This window comes from Girardinichthys multiradiatus, chromosome 5, assembly GCF_021462225.1.
Source record: "Girardinichthys multiradiatus isolate DD_20200921_A chromosome 5, DD_fGirMul_XY1, whole genome shotgun sequence".
Taxonomy (NCBI): Eukaryota; Metazoa; Chordata; class Actinopteri; order Cyprinodontiformes; family Goodeidae; genus Girardinichthys; species Girardinichthys multiradiatus.
Window position 1 is genome coordinate 31,851,003 of NC_061798.1, and position 26,421 is coordinate 31,877,423.

At 40.4% G+C, this 26,421-nt stretch overlaps 1 protein-coding gene and 1 long non-coding RNA gene across 2 annotated transcripts in view; one reads left to right on the top strand and one right to left on the bottom strand.

Annotated features, from left to right (window-relative positions):
- The window catches only part of LOC124868184 (procollagen galactosyltransferase 1-like), a 30,265-nt gene extending 6,168 nt beyond the window's left edge, over positions 1 to 24,097 (bottom strand). The window contains exons 1-12 of the mRNA XM_047365081.1: positions 23,754 to 24,097; positions 19,906 to 20,016; positions 19,706 to 19,823; positions 15,113 to 15,247; positions 11,034 to 11,238; positions 10,824 to 10,943; positions 7,016 to 7,092; positions 6,589 to 6,695; positions 5,604 to 5,736; positions 4,481 to 4,608; positions 2,780 to 2,986; positions 2,429 to 2,693 (exon numbers count right to left, since the gene is read on the bottom strand). Coding sequence (XP_047221037.1) covers positions 2,429 to 2,693; positions 2,780 to 2,986; positions 4,481 to 4,608; positions 5,604 to 5,736; positions 6,589 to 6,695; positions 7,016 to 7,092; positions 10,824 to 10,943; positions 11,034 to 11,238; positions 15,113 to 15,247; positions 19,706 to 19,823; positions 19,906 to 20,016; positions 23,754 to 23,971 — 1,824 coding nt within the window. The 5' untranslated portion in view covers positions 23,972 to 24,097. The remainder of the gene's footprint in view (positions 1 to 2,428; positions 2,694 to 2,779; positions 2,987 to 4,480; positions 4,609 to 5,603; positions 5,737 to 6,588; positions 6,696 to 7,015; positions 7,093 to 10,823; positions 10,944 to 11,033; positions 11,239 to 15,112; positions 15,248 to 19,705; positions 19,824 to 19,905; positions 20,017 to 23,753) is intronic.
- Positions 24,098 to 24,199: 102 nt separating this feature from the next.
- LOC124868186 lies at positions 24,200 to 25,315 on the top strand. Its single transcript, XR_007038270.1, has 2 exons — positions 24,200 to 24,532; positions 24,730 to 25,315. It is a non-coding gene; the product is annotated as an uncharacterized LOC124868186 (long non-coding RNA).
- Positions 25,316 to 26,421: the final 1,106 nt, after the last annotated feature.

A 26,421-nucleotide genomic window follows, 5' to 3' on the forward strand; every position in this document is an offset into this window, starting at 1 on the left:
TAAAAAGGAGAAAATAAAGCAACACAATCCTTCAGCAAAGCCTTTAAAATAAGAAGAAAGCAACACTGTGCAACAATGGGTTACTGATGTTTGATTTGCAGCAGCGGGGGGTCTATGTTTTTAATATAGCATATCAAATGCAAACTACGAGCTTTAACTTTACACCAGAGCAAACACCCCACTGTTCAGCTGAGAATAAAAGCAATTACTGCGTGAAGGGTGATACAAATTTGAATCATTACATAGATAATGCACAGTGGTGTTCTCATTTCTCCAACACCTAATAAAGACATTTGTTCTCTGGCTAATTAGATATATATATATACAGATATATAGATATAGATATAGATATATATATCCCAAATTAAGTAGGAAATGTTTTTTAAATCCATGAAGTTGAATACAAAGGGTTAGCCTTATGGTTCAACAGTGAATAACAAATGAGAATAGAAACAGAGAACGAGGATAAGTAATTGTGGCTTTCTGTCCTCCAAACTGACCATTATGTAATTATGAAGAGGGCAAACAGCAGGAAGTGGTAATTAAAATAAGCCTGAGCTGCACTGTGGGATGTTCAGGCTGAAATCAAACCGCCGATTACCAAAAGATTCAGCACTGTTGTTTCACTACTGAAGCTTCTGTTGAAACATTTTTTTCATTTTAGTCTGATTTACAGTGCCTCGAATGCTTCCTCTTTTCTCCTAATGCAACCACAGACTTCAGTGTATATTAATGACCTTCCCTGTAGCTCTGACTGTATATTTAAGGCTCTGTGTGCTTAAGTAGAAAATAACTGGATTTCTTTTTGTTTATTAAGGATGTTTTGTCTCGCTTCCAAAATGATTTCTCTACCTTCTACCTAAGCACTTAGGATGGTCATGTCGTGGATGACTGAGAATCTCCAGCAGTGCATATTCAGATAATGCTTCCTGCTGGAAGGTGAACCTCTGCTCCAAGTTCTTTGCAGCCTCCAACAGGTTTTCTTCCAGAATTGTCCTCTATTAAGATCAACTTTGACCAGCCTCCATGTTTATAAAAGATATGCACACAGGATGATACTGCCACCCACCATGTTTCACATCAGGGGTGGTGTGTGCAGGGTGATGTGCAGGTTAAGTTTTTCCCCACCAACAGCATTTGCAATTGGTTGCAATTAATTTGAATTAGGGGTTTCAGAGCAAAGGGGAGGCTGAAGAATTCAGAAAAATATTCAATAAAACCTTTCACCTCAAAATTGTGCCCTACTTTGTGCTGCTCGATCACATTCATCCTAATAAATTAGTTTGAAGTTTGTGGTTGTAACGAGACAAAATGTGAAAAGGTTTTAGGGCTTTAAATACTTCTTTAAGGCATGGTGAATTCAGTGAAGGCCTTTCACAATAAAGGCTTTATTTATCCTTTGGCAAAAATGAAAAAGGAAAGAGGTGTGGATGACAAAAGCTGAGACTTAACACTTTTTTTAAAAATAAAATCTATTTTGTTTAAACAAACATGCGACAAAAGCTGCTGGTTTGCAATAAATCTGCAAAACGTCAAGAGCAGAAAACACAGACACACTTGATCACATCTGCTGCAGTCAGAATATGAAAATATTTTGGCAAGAAGAGAGATACATTCATCTTTAAAAGTAAAAGAAATGTATAAGGGTTACATTAAACGAGGCGATAACAGACAATAAAGGAGAAACATCCGTTTTAGCACCTGGGACAGGTATAAAAAGATAAATCTGAAGGTCGACAGATGATCTGACAGAAAGCAGGTACAACTGAACATAATTCCGATTGCTTCGATCGTTTGTATCAACTCTAAAAATAAAACTCTTTTTGGTAGAACTGACCTTTGGCAGACAGTCGACACGCAGGAGTTCACAAGCATGAACAGCTGAGGAGCTGCAGAGGCAGTCCACACAAATCAAAAAGTGACCTAATTATTTTACAAAGCCTCAATTTTAGCCCAAAATATACTCCGATATTAATATGTAGTAAGGTGAGGAATTTTGCAACCGGGGCCCATTTTCTTCCAATTTTCTTTTCTTTTGAGATGCACATAAAGTCTACATGAATGTTTGCATCACTTTTAGAAAAGTTTATGTAAAAAGCCTTAACTGGACCACACAAGCAAGAAATATGTGTGTCGACTGCAATAAATAAACTAAAAGCTGTTAGCGGACTCTTCAAGAGTTAACTCTACATCTAATTTCTCAAGAGAAAGATCCATTAGTAGAGTGAGAAATGTACAAGGAAAACTGTTTTTCCTCATGAACTAATCATCCACCAGCTCTGCCTCTCAGTCTTTATTTGTTTTCTTTCTGTCATGTTCCCTCCATATTTTCCACTGTACTCTGCATCACAGCTTTGTTCTCCCTCCCTCATATCTGTATGATGGAGCTCTCCGTCCCTCACTCCTCCCTTCTTCTTCTTCTTCACAGCTCATCCCGCGCACTCACGTTCTCCAGTTCTGACTGCAGCACGTCGGAGTTCTGGGCCTCAAAGCTCAGCTCCCCCTGCTCCTGGGTCTTCCTCGACCTGGCTCGATCCCAGTCCGTTTTGACCGTCTCGTTGTCCCAGACCACTGACGTCTCCGTGTCGCTGATGTAACCCGCATCTCCTGTGTAGTGGGTCGGATACACCAGGAGCGGCTCAGCGGAAAACGCTTGCAGGTCTCGATGCTCGAAGGGATCCATGTACTCTGAACTGATGGGGGGCAGAAACACGAATCCGATCAAATAAAGGAAGAGCGCCACATGGAGGCCTACAGAGAAAAGACACGTTAAACTCACACTGGATGCTTGTCGTACATGACTGGGAGAAACTCATCGACGGGAAGCATCTTGCTCAGAGGCTCGGCCATGAGGAGCTTCTGGGCTCCTTGTAAAGACAACATGTAGCCAAGTGTCCAGTAGGAGTAGTCCGCCTCCACCAGGTTGTGGATGTTTGGGACAGACTTCTCTGGGTGGTCCACCTGCATCCGCTTCCGTCCGATGTATCTGATCAACAATGTAATGCGTCAGAATAACAGTGAAAAGTGGTCCAGATAATTATACTAGTAGATCGTTTTAGACATAAAAAACAAGCACAAACCTCAGTAATGTTAATAGCAGCACAGCACACTACACTAATGGCTGGAGGTGGGGCTTCAGCCATCGTAGCTTCAGCCATTACCGTACAGAGTAGAGCAAAACAGTGGTGCAGAGCCGCGCCGGCTAAAACGAGCCAGTGGAAAAGGGACAATAGTGTGCTTTCACCCACATTCATCCTGGATTAATTGTTGGGGAAAAGCTCACTCTTGGTCTCATCTGACCAAAGCACATGGTTGCAGTTAGCAAGGTCCACATGTTCATGTTTGTGATGGTTGGACTGATGAAGCATTTTCCAGGAAACAGGTTAGCATGTAGATTTCATGTGAGGGTCCTTATGGAGACATCATGACCCCGAGATGGTAATTTTTGCTGCACCTCTCCAGTGATTTTATTTAACCTCTTTTACTATTCTGCTTACTCTGCATGGTGGCAAAATAAATATGGGCCCTCGTCCAGCCAAGGGGCCAGTGTCAAAACAAAGAGAATCTCAGCATCGTGTTTTATTTAATTAATGATTAAAAGGTCCAAGCCACTCTAAATAACTTCAAAAAGTAGTATCATAAATTTAAAATACGCTTCAGGCAAATTTATTTTAAAGGAATTACAGATGCCCATAGGCATGGTGCTGGTGATATTATAAAACCTAATTTCTTCTTAAGCTACATTTGTTTCCTACATAAATACTAATTTTAAAAATGTTGCTGTCATTTCTAACTTTTTACACATCTTTCCCATGACCACCAAAGACCCAAGCCTCGTGCGATCCATTTCAAGAGGCATAAGAAAGTTTTGGACAGTTTAGACTGCAACACAAACTACAGGAAGTCACAGCAGGTTGGTACTGAAAGGACAAACAGTACTAATAAGCCGTCGAAAAGAAACTTCTAAGCAGTAATACCGTGTGACAATATTATATAAAAAGAATAAATTATATATATATTAAAAAAAACTTTTAATCCCAAAACTTGATACTAAGAATGGCAACAACAGAAATAAATGCTCACAAACAGCATACACAATAAAATCATAAACTGTTTATCACAGAAAAAAATAAATTGGTAAAGAAATATAAAGGTTCAAAGAATTCATATTAATTTTAACTATTTTAACTTATGTCATGTCTTAAAATGTCACATCCATATCTCTGCTGCATTTCAGTCAAAAAATGTTCAGGATTTAAACAGATAAAATCTAGTGAATTATTTTAAACCGATAAAAGCTTTGATTGTACAGCAATAATGATGCTGAGGGTTTGTGCTCACTAGTAATATTTTCAAACAAATCCTTTGCAAACGATAATCTAAATATCTGGCGGGAGAGACATCATGTCAGGAGAGATGGCATTGAAAAGGGAAGCTAATCCTCTTTGTTTACCACACTGGGTTATTTCTCATCACTCACATAAGATCCCAGTCCAGCTTGTGTTTTGTCACTTCCTGCAGCAGCGCCTGGAGCCGCCTTTTAAAGAACACCTCGAAACGGAGGTCATCCTCCAGGACCAGGGACGTTTGGAGGCCGCGCGCTACGATCTAAACACACGCAAACAGAGAAATAAAGGTTTTATACAGCTGAAAAAACACTAGGAGGCCTGTTTCTAAACCATGAACACATGTTCTGAATTGCAGTAACTAGTTTTAGTTACGTCTCAAAGTCTTAGAATCTGATCAAAACTATTTCAGTAATTTAATTTAGAAAGTGAAACTCAAATGTTATAGATTCATTATTTGCAGAGATAAATATTTTAAAGTTTTATTTCTGCAAATTTTGAAATGCTGTTTGTTTTAAAAAGCAGTTATAATTCAGAAATGTTATGTTAAAGCTGATTCAATCATGGGAAAGACTGCTGACTTGACAGCTGCCCAACAGACAGTTGCTGGTATCCTCTACAATGAGAGTAAGCCACAAAATGTCATTGCCATATGTGCAAGCATAATTAATGGAAAGTTAAGTGGAAGGAAAAAGTGTGAGAGAAAAACAGTCTAATCATGTATATAGTGCATATACTATTCAGTAAATGGATATATTTTTTAGTAGGCAGACAGTTCTGTATTATTTTCTTTCCCTATACGCATTTGTAATCTTCTAACTTTGAGAAACTGAGTTTTATTTGCTTTGATTTGTTTTAAGCCATGTTTAAATTTAGGACAAAAACCCCACCTGAAATCTATCAGTCTGTATGATGAATCTATACAAGTTTCACTTATTAAGTTAAATTGCTGCAATAAGCCAATTTCTCAAGATGCCCCTTTAGGACAACCTGATGGCAGAGTGGTTCGTATACTTCATCATTAGATGCAGTACCTTTCTGTCGCTTCTACTCAGTCCAAATAAAAGTAATAAAGTAATACCTGATCCAAAGTTATTCTCAATGGAAAAGACAAAAATACTTGCATGCACTGGTAAATTAAATTGTCTCAGAAAAAAGCACTTTACAAACATTAAACTAATCTACTGTTTTAACAGAAACTGTTATCAGCCTTGTGCAGGTGAACCCAAACGCCTCAGGTGCATTCAAGTGTCTCACCTCCTTCCAGATGTTATAATGAGAGAGGAAACAACCCAGTTCACCCTTGGTGAGAGGTCGACCGTGATAAGGGTCTTTGTATCCTGGGAGCATCTTAATCCCCATAGAATCTATATCAGACGTATTCAGAGCTCTGGCAGAAAGAGATTAAATGTGGGATTAAATATAAACAGATTAGAGATGGAATCTATAAATCACAAGAATGTTTTGCACTCACTGTATTAAAAATAGATTTGTATAGACCAAACTGAACTTTATTAATAAAGATACACTTTTATTTGATAATCTTAATACAAGTCACTGCATTTTATTATTACACCCATAGCTGCGCTGTATTCATCAAGTTCTTGCGTGCATTTTAGGGAGTCAGACAGCTCGATGGTCTCCAAGATATTTAACGAGGTCTCACAAAGCAATATCTTGTCTGATTTATTTGGATTTTCCACAATGTCACAGCTGGACATCCCTGTAACTGAACCTATCAGAAGCTCACAAAGCCATGACATCATCCTATGGGCTGTAGCAGATTGTTTAAAGGGACAGTAATCCCCATGTATGCAAGCTTCTAATTCTAAAGAAAGTCATAAAAAAAATCTCTTATTCAACATTTAGCAAATAGAAATAATCTAATAGAAGTAATCCTAACTGACCTAAAGCAGGAAAAGTTTAGTCTGATAAAATACCAGACAAAACAAAAAAAGATTTTGATACAGTGTGTGTAAATTATAGAATATTTGGTTTTAACTGTATTTACAGGCATGAAAAAGTTTTAATTTCCCTCCATCAGACTCAACAGTAAGAATAGAGGGAAATTGTCCACAAAAAAAACTAACTTGCAGTAAGAGTATGCAAACAACTACTTATCACTTATCAGATTGTTTCTCTCAGTTTTGGTGCTCTGCAGGAGACAAGCCCACATGTTGCAGAGTTGCCAAATGAAATAAAGACATAGGCAGAGGGAGAGGGAGATGACGATAAAACGTACTTGCCATCCACAGCAGCAACAATCTTACAGCTGATCTCTTGTTCGTCCAGAGTTCTCAGCATTCGCTCCCGACGGTCGGTTCTCCGCACCAGATTTATCATAAAAACCTGCGTGCACATGAATGCAGATTCTCAGTCAGTCAGTCATTTTCTACCGCTTATTCCATAGTGGGTCGCGGGGGAGCTGGTGCCTACCTCCAGCAGTCTATGGGCGAGAGGCGGGGTACACCCTGGACAGGTCGCCAGTCCATCGCAGGGCAACACACAAACAACCATGCACACACTCATTCATACACCTAAGGGCAATTTAGAGTGACCAATTAACCTAACAGGCATGTCTTTGGAATGTGGGAGGAAGCCGGAGTACCTGGTGAGAACCCACGCATGCACGGGGAGAACATGCAAACTCCATGGGAGGTGGAGTATACCTCATCAAAGCCCATCTTGTTTGGATGCTTGGGAGGGAGAGACAGGAAGCTGGAGGGCTGCAATGGAGGATTATTCACTGTTGAAGAAAACAGAGAATGTTGCAAAAACACAGAATAATGACCTCTTAAAGTGAAATATTAGGTTATACAACGTCAAAAAAATCAGTATCAGGAACTAAATGTATCAACCTAGATGTTCATGATGGTGGATTGCAGTTATGCTGCAGCTTAAACACAAAATAAACACCAACATCAGAAACTATTTTTGATGTATGTAACAATATTTTGTTTGTGGGCCTAAATTACAAACTGGTCACTCAGCCCACCAGTCCACCCACCACACAGATCTAACGGAGCAAACACATCCCCTTCCGTGTTAAAAAACTAAAAGTCTACCAACAACATAACCTCAGGGTGCCAAAGATTTTCTTTTCAAAGTTTTGTTTTCTGGAGCGAAAAGGTAAATCCAAAGATTGTTCGTTTAATGAAAAGACTTCGGTCATTACCGTTTGGCTTTAAAGCACCTTCTTTACTGCATTTATGGAGAGTGCATTATATTAGGAAAATAATGTTAACCTTGTTCATCAAAAGAAAAAAAAAAAGTAAAAATACCTATCACATTTTTTAATAGCTGCCATGAAACTCCTAAAAAGTGTGAATTTCTGAAAAAAAATCTTAAATATTTTTACACAAAAAAAAATTAACATTTATGTTAAATTAGTTATCAGCTGCATCAAACTGCGTCAGGAAAATGCATGATTAGAAGTCTACAATTATTACGACATTCATGCCCCTGATGAGTGCACCGCTAAGCCCAGATGTATTTATACTCCTGACAGACTTGGATGTGAATTTATTTTAGTTCATGCAAATATTTTTTTATTAGATACCAAATAAGACAGACATCTCTCAAAAGATAATGTAAAAGGAGTTTTACAAAATCTGTTTTTAATTTACATTTTATTTAAAAAATTGCACTTAAAAGTTTTGCATTTATAGTTTCTGACCAGCTTTTGAGTGTTTCCGCTTTTCTTTGATCATTTATACTTGGTGATGAGCTCCAAGTCGGAAGTTGAAAGACCTCCTTGTCATAACCCTCATCTTTAGCTTCATCCACAGATTTTGTATCAGATCAAAGGTCAGGACTAGATTGCTCCAAAACGTTAGTTTTTTTTGACGATCGAAACATGTTGGTAAAATTTAAAATTGCCTAAAGTTACCAGGCTGTGAACATACTTTTTCTGCTTTTACTTCAGTAAGATTTTTACCAACATTACAGACTGAATATACGGTCATGTCGTAGTATTTTTAAAAATCACTAATCAACAGGACTGCACAATAAATTGATAACTTATTGACCTCAATCTCCAGGTCTAAGAGGCCAGTGTCCTGAAACTTTTATATATACAGGGGTTGGACAATGAAACTGAAACATCTGTCATTTTAGTGTGGGAGGTTTCATGGCTAAATTGGACCAGCCTGGTAGCCAGTCTTCATTGATTGCACATTGCACCAGTAAGAGCAGAGTGTGAAGGTTCAATTAGCAGGGTAAGAGCACAGTTTTGCTCAAAATATTGAAATGCACACAACATTATGGGTGACATACCAGAGTTCAAAAGAGGACAAATTGTTGGTGCATGTCTTGCTGGCGCATCTGTGACCAAGACAGCAAGTCTTTGTGATGTATCAAGAGCCACGGTATCCAGGGTAATGTCAGCATACCACCAAGAAGGACGAACCACATCCAACAGGATTAACTGTGGACGCAAGAGGAAGCTGTCTGAAAGGGATGTTCGGGTGCTAACCCGGATTGTATCCAAAAAACATAAAACCACGGCTGCCCAAATCACGGCAGAATTAAATGTGCACCTCAACTCTCCTGTTTCCACCAGAACTGTCCGTCGGGAGCTCCACAGGGTCAATATACACGGCCGGACTGCTATAGCCAAACCTTTGGTCACTCATGCCAATGCCAAACGTCGGTTTCAATGGTGCAAGGAGCGCAAATCTTGGGCTGTGGACAATGTGAAACATGTATTGTTCTCTGATGAGTCCACCTTTACTGTTTTCCCCACATCTGGGAGAGTTACGGTGTAGAGAAGCCCCAAAGAAGCGTACCACCCAGACTGTTGCATGCCCAGAGTGAAACATGGGGGTGGATCAGTGATGGTTTGGGCTGCCATATCATGGCATTCCCTTGGCCCAATACTTGTGCTAGATGGGCGCCTCACTGCCAAGGACTACCGAACCATTCTTGAGGACCATGTGCATCCAATGGTTCAAACATTGTATCCTGAAGGCGGTGCCGTGTATCAGGATGACAATGCACCAATACACACAGCAAGACTGGTGAAAGATTGGTTTGATGAACATGAAAGTGAAGTTGAACATCTCCCATGGCCTGCACAGTCACCAGATCTAAATATTATTGAGCCACTTTGGGGTGTTTTGGAGGAGCGAGTCAGGAAACGTTTTCCTCCACCAGTATCACGTACTGACCTGGCCACTATCCTGCAAGAAGAATGGCTTAAAATCCCTCTGACCACTGTGCAGGACTTGTATATGTCATTCCCAAGACAAATTGACGCTGTATTGGCCGCAAAAGGAGGCCCTACACCATACTAATAAATTATTGTGGTCTAAAACCAGGTGTTTCAGTTTCATTGTCCAACCCCTGTATATCAGCTTTATGTAATTAGCTCATTAGCAGAATTAGAACTTGATTTAATGATAAGGAGGTAATTTAACCAGGTCTGTCAGACCAGTACTGATATCAAAGTCAAACACCTCCCCCAACCGAAGTCTTGGGTTCTCCATTATGCTCTCTCTTCCTTTTATCACCATTCTAGAGTTTTCATTTGTTTGATGAAGCATTCTGGTGTTGATTTAGCCTTTTATTTTGGATCATCATCCTGGTAAAAGACCAACTTTTTAGTTTTTGTGGCAAAGGCCAACAAATACATTTAAAATCTCCTGGTATTTCAACAGGTTTTTAGGCCATGCACTCTGATGGTTCCCAGGACCTTTGGAAAAAAAAAAAGCCCACAGCATTACAGATCCTCCACCAAACTTAATATGCGATTTCCCACATATTTGTTTCACGTCAAATCAACCCGGATTTTTTTTTTGCATATAAGCTCAATGTTAGGCTAATCTGACCAAAGCACACAGCACAGTTTCAGTCTCAGGAGAGTTTAGCCAACTCCACATGATGGTAGGACAGAAAATACTTTTTTCTTGCATAACTCCCAAATAACTGGTTGGCATGTGGATGGTATATACAGGTTTTTAAAGGGAGAAGTAGTGACCGCAAGATGTCACTCTTTGCTGAAGTTCTCCAATAGTAAGCTTTGGGATTTTTGCCTCCTTTTACAATCCTGCTCTGTGTATGGTGAAAAAATAAATATGGGCTCTTGCCCAGCTTTGTGGCCAGTATGAAACAAAAGTCTTGGATTACCATTTACTAAAGTTCAGAGAAACTCTGACCAACCTAAAAAATTAAAAAATGCTTCAGTTACATTTATTTCAACTTTTCGGGATCCCATCAGCAATTTTGACACAAAAAAATCTTACTATGGAATTTTTTCTACACTGAATAAAAGTTCTCAAATTAGAGGCTGCTTTTCTGCATTTTCCAGAGTGACATCATGCTACTGCAATCCAAACGATCTACTTAATTTAGGTCTTTATGAATGTTTACCTTGTTTACCTGCGATGCAAATAAATGGGTCTGGAACTCGATGTACTCAAGTTTACTGAAACAATTAGACTAAAAATTACACCAGTTTCATTGAGCTCTTTAACTCACCCATGATCTCTAGGTGAGTGTGCAAAAAGCTCTCTGCTTCATCCTGCATGGTAGCATGGGAACGCATCGGCACCGGGAAATACCCGTAGGTGTCTCTGTTGCATACGTACATCTGCACGTCTGAGGAGGAAATGGGAAACAAAACCCCGATGTGACATGTGCAGGCAGATCAACACAGGATGAGGCAATCTCAACTAGACGTTTCCCCACCTGCCACGCGAGCAGAGTAAGCAAAGATTATGACGTCATCCAGTGCCCAGCTGTACTCGGGATGTGGTGGGTAAAAAGCCAGCTGACTGGAGGTCTCTTTCCTCAGATCCACCAGGTATGTGGAGTGGACCATCGGCACAGCGAAACAGCCCCGACGTTCCCGTCTGCGGATGGGCATGTAGGCCGGGGTTCGCTTGTAGTAACCCTGAAAAACAAGCACGCAAACACTGTTTGGATTAATTAAGACATTGCTATCGACTGAAAATGTAAAGGAGAAAGGGTCATAACCTTAAAGTTATGGATAACTCTGGATAGGATGCCAAAAACCTCTTATGCTATAGGTTTAGTTCAAATCTTACACCATGCCTGCCTGTTTTGGTCTAAAAATGAGCAGAAATTACAACCTGCACTATGGATTATATATTTATATAGTTAGCATGTAAATACATAATATATTACTTAAAAAAAAGAAAGACTTTCATGTATTAAGTAAAGGAGTCAAAATTATGCAAAAGTGTCTGCATATTCAAGAAAACATGTCATAGAGCTTTTTCTTAAGTAACTAATATTAATGAGCAAAACCAGCTGGAGTTTTTATTAAAGCTAGCGTGGGCAAACCAAGAAGAAAATCCTAATTGAACATAATGAGGATGGAGGCGATGCGAACATTTTTCTGACATCATTAAGCTTTGTTAGAGCCGAACGGAGCACAAATTCCAGTAAACCTAAGCGACAAAACATCATTATAAAGTTTAATTACAAATCAGTTTAACAGAATGAACAACCATGAAAGAAACGGCAGTATTAGTAATACATTACAAAGGATTACAGAAAACACTAAACCTGTCTCCAAAATCTAAGTGATTCGTTTTCTGTTTTGACAGGAAAATGCCACAAATATAATTTTCCTCATGAATACTTGTAAAACAATCCTCATTAAAATCCTCCAGGATGTTTTTCCTTTTGTTCTAAAAATAATGAGGACTTTATTTCAGAGAAGAGGCATGAAACATGACATTATAATCTCTTTAACAAGTCGCACACTATATAGTTCATTAAGCCTTCAAAACGGGATTAAATAGAAGCCCTACTTAAGAAATCATCATGACGTTTTGTAATATATAATATGAATAACCTTTTAATTACCTGAATGCCCTAAAATGTAATGACCTAAGACAGGTCAGCATGATAAATGACAACTAGTTCTCAGCTGTCTCACCTGGTTAAATAAGAAGTTAAATGCATAAATAAAAGAGAAGAAAAACATTCAACACTTTTAATCATAAAACAAGCTTTAAGCAGTGTCTGATGGCGAATTTCCATATCTTGTCATTTGCATACGGTCGGCTCCAAATCACACATGCATGACCCGATTAGCACCAAACCGGATATGAATGATATTTGTCAACCTATAAACAGCTTAATAGGAAAACAATATAATTTGACTCAACTGCGCCCCCTAGAAGATTTCAAACAGTTATATCTCCTTGATGCATCATTGGATCGGCACCAAATTTTGTGTGCTTCATCGTGGACGACTTTTCAATATGTTGGTATGGTCAAATGATGACATCACTTCAGCCACGCCCACTGAGAACAAAGTCACAGGTTTCTGTGTTGATTGGCGCTCAATGACAATCTGTAGAAGTATCAGACTTTGTCTAATAACATGATCATTTCAAATGACATTTTCAAAACACGACAGGAAGTTTTCATTAATTCTTTGTCACCAAACAGGAAGTGACCACAGCTGCCATCAGGAGGGTCAGATTTCAACCAAATTTTGAAGATTTCTTGCCAGAGCAGAACTCAGCATGACCAAATGTATTGGGAAGGCTTGCTCACGGTTCTGCCTTGTGGCAACGTGTGGAATTTAGCAGCGAGCTCGCCAGCGGCGTGGAGGTGGCGATGCAAGACTCCTGCAGTTGCGACACAGGCTGAGCGCCACAAAGCTGCGAGGGCCGACTAACGCTGCTTGCAGCTTTAATTAGAATTGGGGATTAAATTAATTGCACATTGGCACCTCTATCACAAGCTTTTTGTGGACAAAAACCAGCTACTGACATAATTCTGGCTGGATCTTCCACAAGACTTGCTGGTTGAATCTGTGGAGTTGGTGAGACTGTGGCACCAGTCATTTTGCAATCAGAAGGTTGTAGGTTCAATTCCAGGTTCCTCCTGTCACATGGCAATGTGCCGCTGGGCAAGGTACTTAACCCCAAGTTGCCATTCTGTGTATCAATGTATGAATGAGTGCAATTGGATGACTGTAGATCTTGTATAAAGTGCTCTCAGTGGTCAGTATGACTAGAAAAGCGCTAAATAAATTCAGTTCATTTAATTTTAACTGGTTCCCAGGCAAAGCCTCGGCTTTATAAGCATATTACACATATTTTCTGAAAGGCTAAAGTCGGGTCTTTTGGGTTTGGCCTGCTTTATACTTAATACAGACTGCATCTGTTGTAAGGTAAGATTACATCTGTTGTGATTGGGACTATATAAATTAACTGAACTTAATTATCCCCTCCAAAACCAGTTCTGATGTGTGTTTGGGTTCATTGCTTTGTTGGTACACTACACTGTACCGAATTGTCAGCCATCTAGCCATTGATCTGAGGAGAAGCAGAAGAATTATGAGGTATTCCTTCTTCACTGTTTTGTCAATCTTGTGCAAAGCACTGGTACCAGTGGCTACCAAATGGGCCCTACAGTGATCTTCAGCTTGAAAGCGTTGACTCCTCCAAACATTTTTCTTGTCACTATAGATCCAAAGCTCCATCTTTTTCTGTTGGTTCTTAGAAACTGATCAAAGGACTTTCTCCAACCTGTGTAAATCTACTATTCTCCTTAGATGTTCAACAAGTTTCTTGGACTTTCACACTGTTCTACGTACTGAACAATCCAGTGAGCTTTGTAAAATAAATCATTGTTTTATGATGCCAAAAAATAAATACCAATAAGATATGGCCACTTAAGAGAACATATTGGAACCATATTTTGTCCGAATAAAAGACATTTTAGAACCTTCTGCATTACTTATTGAAGATTTAGGCCAATGACTGTATCTGTTTGAGTCTCAAGGTATATCTTTGGCCATGGTTGGATTAGAAGAAATCTACAGTATTTTCAGACTTGGGCCTAAACTGCTGCTGTTATCTGAATAATTATTCCACCGAGGAAAAGCAACTGTTCAATTAAATCCTAACAAGCCCAAAATTATAACACCCACATCCACAATAAGCATCTACATTTCTTACCAGAACCATATAGAAACTGACAAAATGAAAAACTTTGGTGTTATATTTGATTGGACCCTTGGATTTCACATGCACATTAAGGAGGTGTCTAGAGTGTCCTTTTTTCATCTCAGAAGAATTGCTACCACTGGTTACACTTTGGACTCCTACCACCTGAGCCATAGTAGCCCAAAGTGTGAGTTATTTCGAACCATTCTAATTTTTGTAATTTTTATTAATTTGTTTTTTAATGTTTATCCTAACTACCTGTATAGCACTTTGACCAAAAATCGGTTAATTAATACAATTATTATTATTATTATAAACAATAATCAATGAAAATCCCCCATAAATCCACCTCTAAAAAGGGTTTAGACTTCTACAAGTAGTATAATTAAAATCGCATTCATTTATTTTTGAAACTAGACTTTTCTATAGTGAATCTTGAAACAATCCGGACACACAAGCAGCTAAGTTTGAGTCAGCAGTATGACTACGGCACAATACTCCACGAAAACCACAAATTGGAACATCTGCAATGGATTTGGTCTCCGTCTCATTTGCTGCCCTGTTCTCCTCCTCTAAATATTTTCGAGCACATGAAAAAGAAACATAAATCTCATCTGCCATCTGGGAAATCTTTGAGGCTCACTCTGATACATAATCTTTACAGTCTGCTGGCTCTTTCTGTGCAATGCTCTGAGAAACAGAATGCTGATAGAAACGTGATGGGTTAGAGAGTCACAAAGCAAAGAAAATATATTTACTGGAACAGATGTTCAGCATCTGAGCCTTGTACAAAGACAGGAAACACGAGCAGAATCAAAATGATTTTCCCAGTACCTGTGAAGTCATCCCACACCAGAAGTTGGAGTAAGCAGCTCTGGACTCCAGCATCGGAGCAACGATGGTCTTGTTTTCCCTTATCAGCTTCCACAGCACATCCTGGTCGGTGAGCAGGTTGTCGCAGTCAGCCATCTAGAGACCGAAGAGAGCGGCTAAATATGTACAATTACTCACAAACGTGTGTGCACACCTACAGAGGAAACCTCACCTGCTGCCAGCCCATGACTCATCGACTCACACTACGTGGTTTGATCAGAGAAAGCAGCAAACAACAGATGCTTCCAGGATCGTCTCATTTTTGAGGGTTTAACCAGGCCTTACAGGCTCTTGTTGTAGGTTATGTTACTATCTTATGTTTTGGCATATTATTCCTTAATCTGTCAGAGAACATTAACAGTCAGCAACTGTGAGCTGGCTGGGAGTCTAACAGCTGGTCAGGGCATTTTAGCCTCTTCTAGAGAGCACAGCGGAAACATTTGGTCGGGTGCTCTGCCTCTGCTACGCTCTGAATAGGATTGTTTCAAAGAGAAAATACTAAACCATTTAACCTTAAAAACCTTTTAGAAAGTACAATTTACCCTTTTATTGTTTTGCGGATGTTGTACAAATCTACGCCCTGCTAAAAGGAAGTGGAAGCCAGTCAGTGTGAAACCTGTAAACGTTTTACAAGACATTCAAACTTAGATGGAGCTTAACGTCCTTTATTTGAATGGAAGTTAGACTAAGGGGATAGTTTTTGGGAAAAACCGACCTGTTAACAGAGCGCTGCAACTCTGCAGGAGACAGAACCCCCGGAAAGCTGCTGGTCCGTATTCTGTCTCACCAGCCAGCCTGAAGCACTGCGCTGATCAGCTGTCTCCAGTCTTCACAGATATTTTTAACACCTCACTGGAGACATGTCATGTGCCAGCCTGCTTCAAGTCCTCCACCATCATCCCTGTTCCCAAGAAGCCAAGGATCACAGGGCTTAATGACTTCAGACCCGTCGCCCTGACCTCTGTGGTGATGAAGTCCTTTGAGCGCCTTGTGCTCTCACACCTAAAAGACATCACCGACCCCCTCCTGGACCCCCTGCAGTTTGCCTATAGAGCCAACAGGTCTGTAGATGATGCAGTCAACCTAGCCCTTCACTTCATCCTCCGGCACCTGGACTCCACAGGAACCTACGCCAGGATCCTGTTTGTGGATTTCAGCTCTGCCTTCAACACCATCGTCCCAGCTCTGCTCCAGGAGAAACTCTCCCAGCTGAGTGTGCCCGACTCCACCTGTAGGTGGATCACTGACTTCCTGTCTGACAGGAAGCAGCGCGTGAGGCTGGGGAAGCACGTCTCTGACTCCCTGACCATCAGCACCGGTTCCCCCCAAGGCTGTGTTCTCTCTCCTCTGATCTTCTCCCTGTACACCAACAGCTGCACCTCCAGTCACCAGTCTGTCAAGCTTCTGAAGTTTGCGGACGACACCACCCTGATCGGACTCATCTCTGATGGTGACGAGTCCGCGTACAGATGGGAGGTGGACCATCTGTTGGACTGGTGCAGCCAGAACAACCTTGAGCTCAACGCTCTAAAGACAGTGGAGATGGTTGTGGACTTCAGGCAGAACCCAGCCCCACCTGCCCCCATCACCCTCTGTGACTCCACAATTGACACTGTGGAATCTTTCCGCTTTCTGGGAACCATCATCTCCCAGGATCTCAAGTGGGAGCCAAACATCAGCTCCCTCATCAAGAAAGCCCAGCAGAGGATGTTCTTCCTGCGGCAGCTGAAAAAATTCAACCTGCCAAAGAGTATGATGGTGCACTTCTACACAGCCATCATTGAGTCCATCCTCACCTCCTCCATCACCATCTGGTACGCCGCTGCTACAGCCAAGGATAAGGGCAGGCTGCAGCGTGTCATTCGGTCTGCTGAGAAGGTGATTGGCTGCAGTCTACTGTCGCTCCAGGAACTGTACACCTCCAGGACCCTGAAGCGGGCAGGGAAGATTCTGGCTGATCTCTCCCACCCCGGTCACAGACTCTTTGAGACTCTCCCCTCTGGCAGGAGGCTGCGGTCCATCCGGACCAAAACCTCACGCCACAAGAACAGTTTTTTCCCATCTGCCACCAGCCTGGTTAACAAAGCCTGGAAACCACACTGACACTCCCCCTCCCCCCCCCCCTTTTTTTTTTGCTGACAGGACACTTGTAAACTGTAACTCTATGTGTTACATTAACTCTCAGCTTGGACTCCTGCTTTACTTGCATTGCCATACTTACACACTGATCATCTGCACTGTTGTATTGCTCTTGCATCTTATACTGCTCTATATTTACTCTCACTGACTTAAAACTGTGCACATATATTTATATTATATTGTAGATATGTTTATACTGTTTAATTTGTATTGTATTGCACCGACTACGCCAAAACAAATTCCTTGTATGTCCAAAAACGTACTTGGCAATAAAGCTTTTCTGATTCTGATTCTGATTCTGATCTGAAGGGTCCTTTAAATTCTTTTAGTTGCGCTGCTGTCGGGAATCTTGGCATATTTCTTGATAAGGGTTTTAAACTTGATTAACAGATCAGTGCAGGAATCCAATCTAGCTTCTACTATCTGAGGATGCCCTCTAAAAGCAAACCCTATGTACCTCATAGTGCCTCTGAAAGGGTGATGCATGCTTTTATTCCCTCTAGACTGGACTACTGCATCTCTCTCTATACTGGGATGGACAGCTCTCTTCTTCGTGATTACTCAGATATTGTCCCCCCTGCTTTGGCTGCCTGTACATTTTAGAATTGCTTTTTACCTAGGGCTTCATGTTCAGCTCCATTCATATTTATTTGTCTTTTCTCTTCCATTCTCTGCTCTTTTCTTCTGACTCAGCTGCTCTACATTTCCTCTGATTGCTCTGCCTCAGCTGCAATTCAATTCATTACCTCTGATTAACTCCTCTCCTCCTTTCTCTACCCCTGACTCAGAATATGCTCTTACTGGTTCTCCTTGTTCCTCACTGGTTCCTTCCATTTTCTGCCTTTCTGTCTGTTTCTATGCCAGTGGTTTCAGTTTCCTCATTCATGCCCAATGTCCAGTTCCTTCAATGCAACTGATTTAAGTTTGGACTTTTTTCCATAAATAATTATTTTTCCTGTTCATTTCTTGCTTCTGTTGCCTGCAATTGGATCCTATTACAAAGTGAACATGACATTGAACATTTGAAGGGAAGAAGTATCAGGCTAGTTGTATTAATAATGTTTTTATTTAATCTTTTATTGTTTTTACTCCTCTTAATCTATTACTTTTATTGTATTTTATTGCTTATTTCATGTTTTTCTTTTTTATCATTTAATTTCATGGACTTGTACAGCGCTTTACTCACTTTGGGTGTGTGAAGCACTATAAATAAAGCTTGATTGAGTGATTAGGAAAAAAACAAAACTATTTCTACAGCAATAAATTAAAGCTAAAAATAATTCCATCTCCTGTGATTTTAAGAAATGTGAGAAAATCTTTTCATTTAAACACAGAACTACTACTACTGTTTATTGCCACACAAAGTACTGAGGCATCTATTCCAATCAGTCAAAACATTAAAACCACTGACAGATGGCACAAGTAAAAACCCTGTTGTAACAGTATTCTGTTACAAGTAATGCTATAAAGTAAAAATAAAAAAGGACCATCGTTCAAAGCAAGTGAAATTCAAGAAACCTGAATGCTGCAGCTGAGTGAGATTCATTGCAATACTATAGCAGAACATTGCGATCACAGGTTTCCCGCTATTTTCTGTGATCTTCAACACCTCAGGCACTAAAAATATTCATATAGTGAACAACAGGGGTAGTTAGAGGCCACCACACTGGTCAAATAATTAACCCGCATGAAGGGTGTAAATGCATGGCAGATTAAATATGATATCCAACCAATTATTGCTTCTGAGCAGTTTCCTGCAATTGAGATATTGCAGACATTGACATTGCAGTGATTGCGATTTGATCGCTGCAACTTAGTAGCATTATTTCTGTTTTATGGTAGATTTAAGAAACATCTACACTTCCAATCACTTTCTTTTCCAGAGTTAAAAAAAACAAGACGAGACGCAATGTGTAAACTTAATGAAGAAGTAAATCTTTTATGGTGTGTCCTAGTTTTTGTCCATGGCTGTTTGCTACATTTTATTTACCTCTGAAACTCAGAACCTGAATCTGGAAATTGTGTCTTTGCTGGAAAGTGATTAAAGGATATACGAGTCAACAAAAGCAGAGATAAACATGTAATTACTCCATCTATCACTATGCTTTATAAGTATGGCTATTTTGGATTTAGAGCTTGAGATTTTTTAAGATTTTTAGACCTTCTGCACTAGAAGGAGTACCTATTTAAGGGAAGATATTGTCTACTAACCTGTCCACAAAACACGGCAAAAAAAATCCAAACTCTCCCTTTAAATCAAAACGAAGTAATGCAGATTACTACCAAGAGTTACAAAATTTATTTTAAAAAAATGGAGGAAATCATCATTTTATCTAATTTCTCCACAGTTAGCAGATGTGTCTTATGGATAAATACAGTTTGAAAGTTGAGTGCCATGACTGGACAATAACATACCAGGAGGTAGTCGGCCCAGATCTCGCGGGCAGTGTTCAGCGCTGCCTGCCGAAGTTTCATCACATGTTCATATCGTAGATTATTCCAGTGTTTTGGCCCTATTTCATCCTCAAAGGCACTGGGAATGAAAAGATTGGCTCTTTTTAAGTTACACACTCATTGCACGCAAACAAACCCAGAATTAAATCCTAACACATTACCTGGGTTCATCTTCAGGTCGCCACTCCACATAATGATAGTAATTCTGCACCTGAATGAGCCAGTCTCTTAGGATAGCTGTGGTGTTGTCCATGTTGTGATCTGTCGCCACCCTGTGGGAGCACAACAGGAGAATAAGCAAAACCAACAGCAACGAAGGATATAAACCAAAGTAAGATTTTTTAAATATATTTGTTATACAAATGAGGCCAATAACCATAACATAGGCCCATTGGATCATTGTAATTTGGGAGATATAGCCGTCTAAGCTTGACAACAAAGCACTAGACACCCAAGAGATAAAAAAAAAAAAGACACAGCTTGACTTCGGGAATTACTTTCACGTCTGGGGGATTTGAAAAAACGAAGTAACTTCTGGGATAACTGCAGTTGCTGACATGACTTTACTGGATTCAGACCCACTGGTGAGTGGTTCTGAGTCTAGAGTTGCTCAGATTTTTCCATCCCTTGAAATCACATGAAGTGTTCTTTGGAAAGGAAAAAAAAAAAAAAAAAAAACACCACTAGTGATAAAATGTTCCTGCAGAGTAGTGCATTTTCGCAGTTTCCATTCACCCTTCACATCGTCTGCATGTGAAACAAAAACAGCTATGTAAACACAGATGCTGTTCAGTGTAAGACTTTCTTCACCTTCTTAATGCCATTTTAGGGAAAACACTCCACCAACAACTCTTAGACACACACACACATTCAATATGGGGAGCTGATGCCGGTACTGTAGGTCTCTCCCCTGGCTTTAAACTTAATACTTGCTGGAGCCATATTACGCCTTTGCCATTCAAACTAAGAGATTAAGCCATTTTCTTTGCACCCAGAAGATCTTTCCTGGGTGCAAGTAGGTCTGCAGCTCCACCACAGATGAAGCTGCAGCTGAATGCATTCTGTCACTTCAGTCGAAATTTCAGGCTCAAAGACTCAAAGAAGCTGCAGCAGCTGTTTTAGAAATGACAGCATAATAAGATACAATTTGTGTGAATGGAGAGAATAAAATGGATGTAATTCAGCTGGTAAAGGCCCGGTTCCAAGTACTGTGCAATGTGATCATCTATTTGCTTATTGGTGAATGACATCCTGACATGCATATGTGTACTGTTAATACTGTAAATAATGTGATACTATAAAAGCATGGTGTCTTTAGTGGTGGTTATTATATGGTGACTGCTCTGTCAAATTTCTATTCATACTCCAGGGAAATCAAAAGTCAGCTGTTACTAATCAGAAGTTCCCAGATATTTAAAAAAAGGAGTAAAGATATATTTATTTACATGACAAATGTGGACAGGAAGTGGCTTCCTCTGTTTACATAAAGTTGGGGGCCACTGATGATGCTTTAGTTACTGAAAGTGGCTTGACAGAAATACTTTTAACAGCTTCTCAGCATTAAAACTACAGTATATGGACCTAATGATGAAGGTATTCTTTGCATCTCAGTTCTATGCACAGAAATTTACTCCAGTTTCTTCATAATGCAAAGAAAATATTGTGATTACCCATTAGTGCCACGATTGTTTAATTTGGTCAAAGTCTTGTTTATTGGAGCATAGCTACCGTTAACAATGGGGGGAAAAAAACCGAAAAAAAAACAAAACCCGACTGGACCGTGAGGCTAAAAAAGCAAGGCATTCATCTGCTGTCTGTGTTGCCAGAACAAATCCCCGAGTGTCGGGGAAGGGCAACGACAAACAGAGCCAGCGAGTGAAAGAATGTGTAAATATGACAGAAAAGGATTTTCTTCCAAGCCTTGTCACGTAGTGACAGTCAGCGTGCTGCCGCTGTTCATTTCCCATGTGTCTGTGGCAAGTTAACACAACGGTGTCATCTCGATGCCTACGTGTGACCAACTCCACAATCCATCTTTTTCCTCTTCATCTTCGCTGCATCTGTCTAGCTTTCGGCACGCTGGCAGGAGCATCTGACTGCTGAGCGGTTTTCAATGTCCAGAGGCAGTGATTTAAACAAACCAAAAAGAAAAAAAGTGTTTGTGAGGAGTAAATATTTGGAGTTGCAAAACTTTGCTTAACGGATATGCGAGCTGAGACAAGAGAAAGAGGATGGAAACTGATTTATGACTGGGCATCATGTCAGAGTTAAACCCAGACACACCATCAGGTGGTTTGCATGCTTGCTGGACTCTATTGCCCAGTGTTCCTTCCCAAAACGTCACGTTAATGTCTTCAGATACTTTTAAAGTTAGTACTGCAACATTTCTGCCAGAGTTCTTTCACAGAGAGAAGATTTAAAACATCCCTTAAATATTTTTAAAATTTGGTGACATCATAACCACAAACTTCAATGTGCTTCATTAGGACTTGTTCATTTTTTACAATATCTGAAAGTTTGGGGTATCTTTGACCCCAAACTTTGCAAATCTAGAGACTGAAAATGTTTGCCAAATAACTCAACATCAGTCAAACTGGACTGGGAACTTCTGTGAACATCAATCTACACATCCTTCAACACACTCCAAATGTGTTTTAGGGTCTGTGCTTTGACTAGGCCAATTCAAAACTAGATTGTTCTTTGATCTGAACCATCCCATTGTCGCTCTGGCTGTACTTTTGGTGTTTTTTGTTTAGTCTGGTTGAATTTCGGTCTCTTGTGACCAAAGCACATTCTTCCACATGTTTGCCATGCCTCCTGCATGGCTTGTAACTGTAAACGGGACATATATTGTTTCTAAATGCATAGAACAATTGTTTGTTAAGATTACATCAGACACAGGGGTTAGTTAGTTACTAATAAGGTCACTCCTAAGGGCAACTGATTTCACTGGACTGTATTCCATGGTGTCAGAGTAAAGGGGACTAAAAACAAATTCCTGCCACATTTTTCAGCTTCTCTGTCCCAGAAAACACACTGAAGTTCGTGGCAACAGCAAAGCAAACATAAAAAGCTGCTTGCCACAGCAGGGTAGAACCTCCGGACACAAACTATGAAAGAAGTCCTCAACATCAAGATTGTAACTAGGCTAATAGACAATTAGATAACAAATTCAAGCTCAAGCTCAACACATAAACCTACACCAATATTCATCAGAAGCCAAATTCAAAGTTGTAACACAAGCTCCTCTGTGCTGCACCGACGGTTTCCTTGTTAATCCAACTGGACCATGAAATAGAAACAGATTTAACATGTCAGGTTTGAATTCTAATGAAGGGATTAAAACATCAGAAACACATTTTATGACAGAGAAATAAATAAGAAAAGACAGAAGCGGGAAGTGAGCGAGCTGAATCAAGAATGTGCAGGATGACAGAACAGCCTGAGGCAACGCTTTTTCCTTCCTGCAAATACTCGTTTATCAGACAAACTCCGTGGCCAGTTCAGTTAGATCTCTGCAAGAGGTTCAAACTCAGGTGCTCATTTCAAGAACTTTTTCAGACAACTTCTGGTTCTAGTTCAGACAAGAGGACGAGTATGTGGAAGGGGAAGGGAGGAGGGCGGTGAGGATGAGGAGCGGGGAGAGAAGGGAGAAAACGAAGGGGGGGATGAGGGAAGATCTGTGACTGAATGGAACTTTTCAGCGCACGTCTCTGCAGGCGGACCCCGCCTCATGTACCCTGTTCCCCGGGTAAACAGGTCCACACCCCGGCGATGGAAAACCTTTACTTTGCATATTCATTGTAACCATTTGATATTTGCAAATAAAGCGCACGTTTCTCTAAAGTAGCTCCACTAATATGTCCCAACATGCTGATTAAAGTTATCAGCGATTATTGGCAGCGACGTCCACAAACACAATTAAACGTTACTTATAACCATAAAAATCCCTAGTTCATAAATTAAACTATAACATATCTTCGTGTATAATCACGTCTGTGAATCTCACCACAGCGCTAAGCGGTCCTTCGGGTAGTTGAGTCGCTCGATGGCTCCGAGGAACAGCGGCAGAGAGTGAGCCGAGTTGCGGCAGATCAGCGCGATCACGACCCGGGGAGCCAGGAGCGGCGACTCGGGGCTCCAGCGCTCCTCCGGGAAATATCCCCGGCCTGAGCCCGGCAGCAGGACGAACAGCAGGGGAAGCAGCAGCGAGGTAACCCGGAGCATGGCAGGAAGGGGAGAGAGAGAAGAAAAAGACGTAGTTGACGCGACAGATAGAGGCAACCAGAAAGTAGGAGAGGGAGGATGCAGAGGAAGCTGTTGTCCACGCCGACGGTGCCGACATGGCGGATGTTCTGGGTTTAAAGGGGAAGAACAGGGCCGCTTCAAGGGGAACTCGATGTTATATTAATATTATTATAGCCTCCGGGCTATGGGGTGAAAACATTCATAGCATTCAAATCCGGGAATATAGTTAAGTAGGAATTTTCCTCACTTAAATAAATAACATAAACACGCAGGTCGACTGATTATAATGCCGCTTTGTGCTTTATTCCATCTTCCCCTTTAAGAGCAAAACTGTAGATTCAGACGGATCTGAAAGCGGAAATCTTTAGGGAACGCTTCCTTAAGAAACTCTGTGGGAAGGTTATTATTTATCCAAAACGTAGCGTTTTTATTAGAAATAACCACCCCTCCCATCACGTTTTTCTTTTAATGCAAACTTTAAGTTGCAAAAGAGCATTTCTCCACAAATGAAACACAGTAAAAGGGGTACTACTTCAAAAAGTAAGTACTTTATCTGCCTTTATTTACATTTTATTAAAAACACTGCATATCACAAATTATTATGGAAACTGAAAAAAATCTTAATTTCCATGACAGCAATCACACCCTGCCTATAATTCATGTTGCAGCCGCCAAGTTCTTGTTTCTCGAATAAAAAAAACATTTATTATTTTCATTCTTTTTATTTTATTTTACAGAGAACATGATGATTGCAGCTGTGATCTACATTGTGCTAAATGTTCCTGCTTCCTGTGCAGTTCCTCTCTGACTCAGAGCAGTACCGCTTCCGCTCTGTGAAGCAGCAATTGTTTTTCCTGAGTTGTCCAATGTGTCCTGCCTATCAGACACAGTGCTCAGGCAGAGCGTTTCAGCATCTTATGAAGAGTCTTCAGACATGTAGCTGGGTGTTTGATGGCAGACCTTGTGGGGCAGTGCTTCATGGTACCCTGGTTCAAAAAGATCAGAACTGGAGCTGCTCTGGCTGTTGGCACAGACAGGGAAAGGGATAAATGTCTGTGGCAGGCAGTACCTCATCTCTGCAGGACAAAATAAAACACCCCAGTTTGGAAACCAACAAGACTGGGTAATTACTAAATCATTTTAGGGTTTGTTCATCTACAAACCTTACATGAATGGATATAAGAGGACAGGTTTTCTCTCAGGATGGAGTTGAAGATAAGGTCTGGTTGGATCTTGAGGACTTCCTCTCTGTTGATCATGGCATCATGATGTGATAAATCCTGAATTCAGCAGAGTTATGAATAAAAACGAGTAACAAACAGAGTTAAAATTACATTTACACATTAAAAATGCAAAATACATACCCGTTTATTCACTCCTTGTTCAAATGCTGGTGGTGTGATCAGCAGGGTCATCTCCAGGATTAATTTAGATTGCAGAACCAGCGGAGTTCTGTGTGAAAGCAAAAATTTAAAAGATACAGTGAATTTTACAGAATGAAGAACACTGTTGCACTATGTTTTCTGTTTAAGCCTCCCTTTTTACACACCTTTACCACTTTGTCTCTAACTCTGAGCAGAACCGCTGTGAGCTGAGAAGAATGTTTTTCTTCTGAGTCTGAGACCAGCCTTCAAATCATCATAGCTCACGTTGACCACCTAAATACAAAAGGAGAGCAGAGGGGGCTTTGACATGTCTGTATATTTGAAGGGCCGCCTTTCTTTTTGCTGGTTGTGAAGTTACCATAAATTTGTATAGATTATCTTGAGCGTTGAGTAATGAAGGTTCCCAGGTCTCACTGTGGACTCTCCATGTGTCCATGTCTCCAAGCTCAGCTCCAGCCTATCCAAGTTGTCTGGTCGAAGGCTGCTCAGAAGCATCAGCACCTAGAAGGGGAAAACCTTTATAGTCCTGTGCAAAAGCATTAATACTTCCTGAACTTTCCCAGATCTTTTCTTATAGCGTGTATTTTGTTCGGATCTTGTTTGACAGACCAACACTACCCACGTAGTGTATAATTTTGAAGTGGCAAAAAGATTTTACATAGTTTTTGATATTTTTTACAAATAAGAATTGAAATGTGATGCCAGGATATTTATTTTGTCCTCACAAGCACATTGTTTGTAGAACCGCCTTTGGTTTCAGTTGCACCAACAAGGCTTTTGGGTATTTCTCTGCCATAAATCAAGAAATGCAGCCTGGATTACTTTTTTTATAAGTCAGATAAGATGAGGTCTTTGAAGACTTTGAAGATCAAATTTCAAGTGCTGCCACAGATTCCTAATTGGATTTAGGTCTGGACTTTGACTAGACCATTGTAACATATGCTTTGCTGTAAACCTTTCCACTGTAGCTCTGTCTCTATGTTTAGGGGTGTTGTCCTGCTGGAAGGTGAACCTCCACCCCTGTCCCAAGTGTTTTGCAGGCTC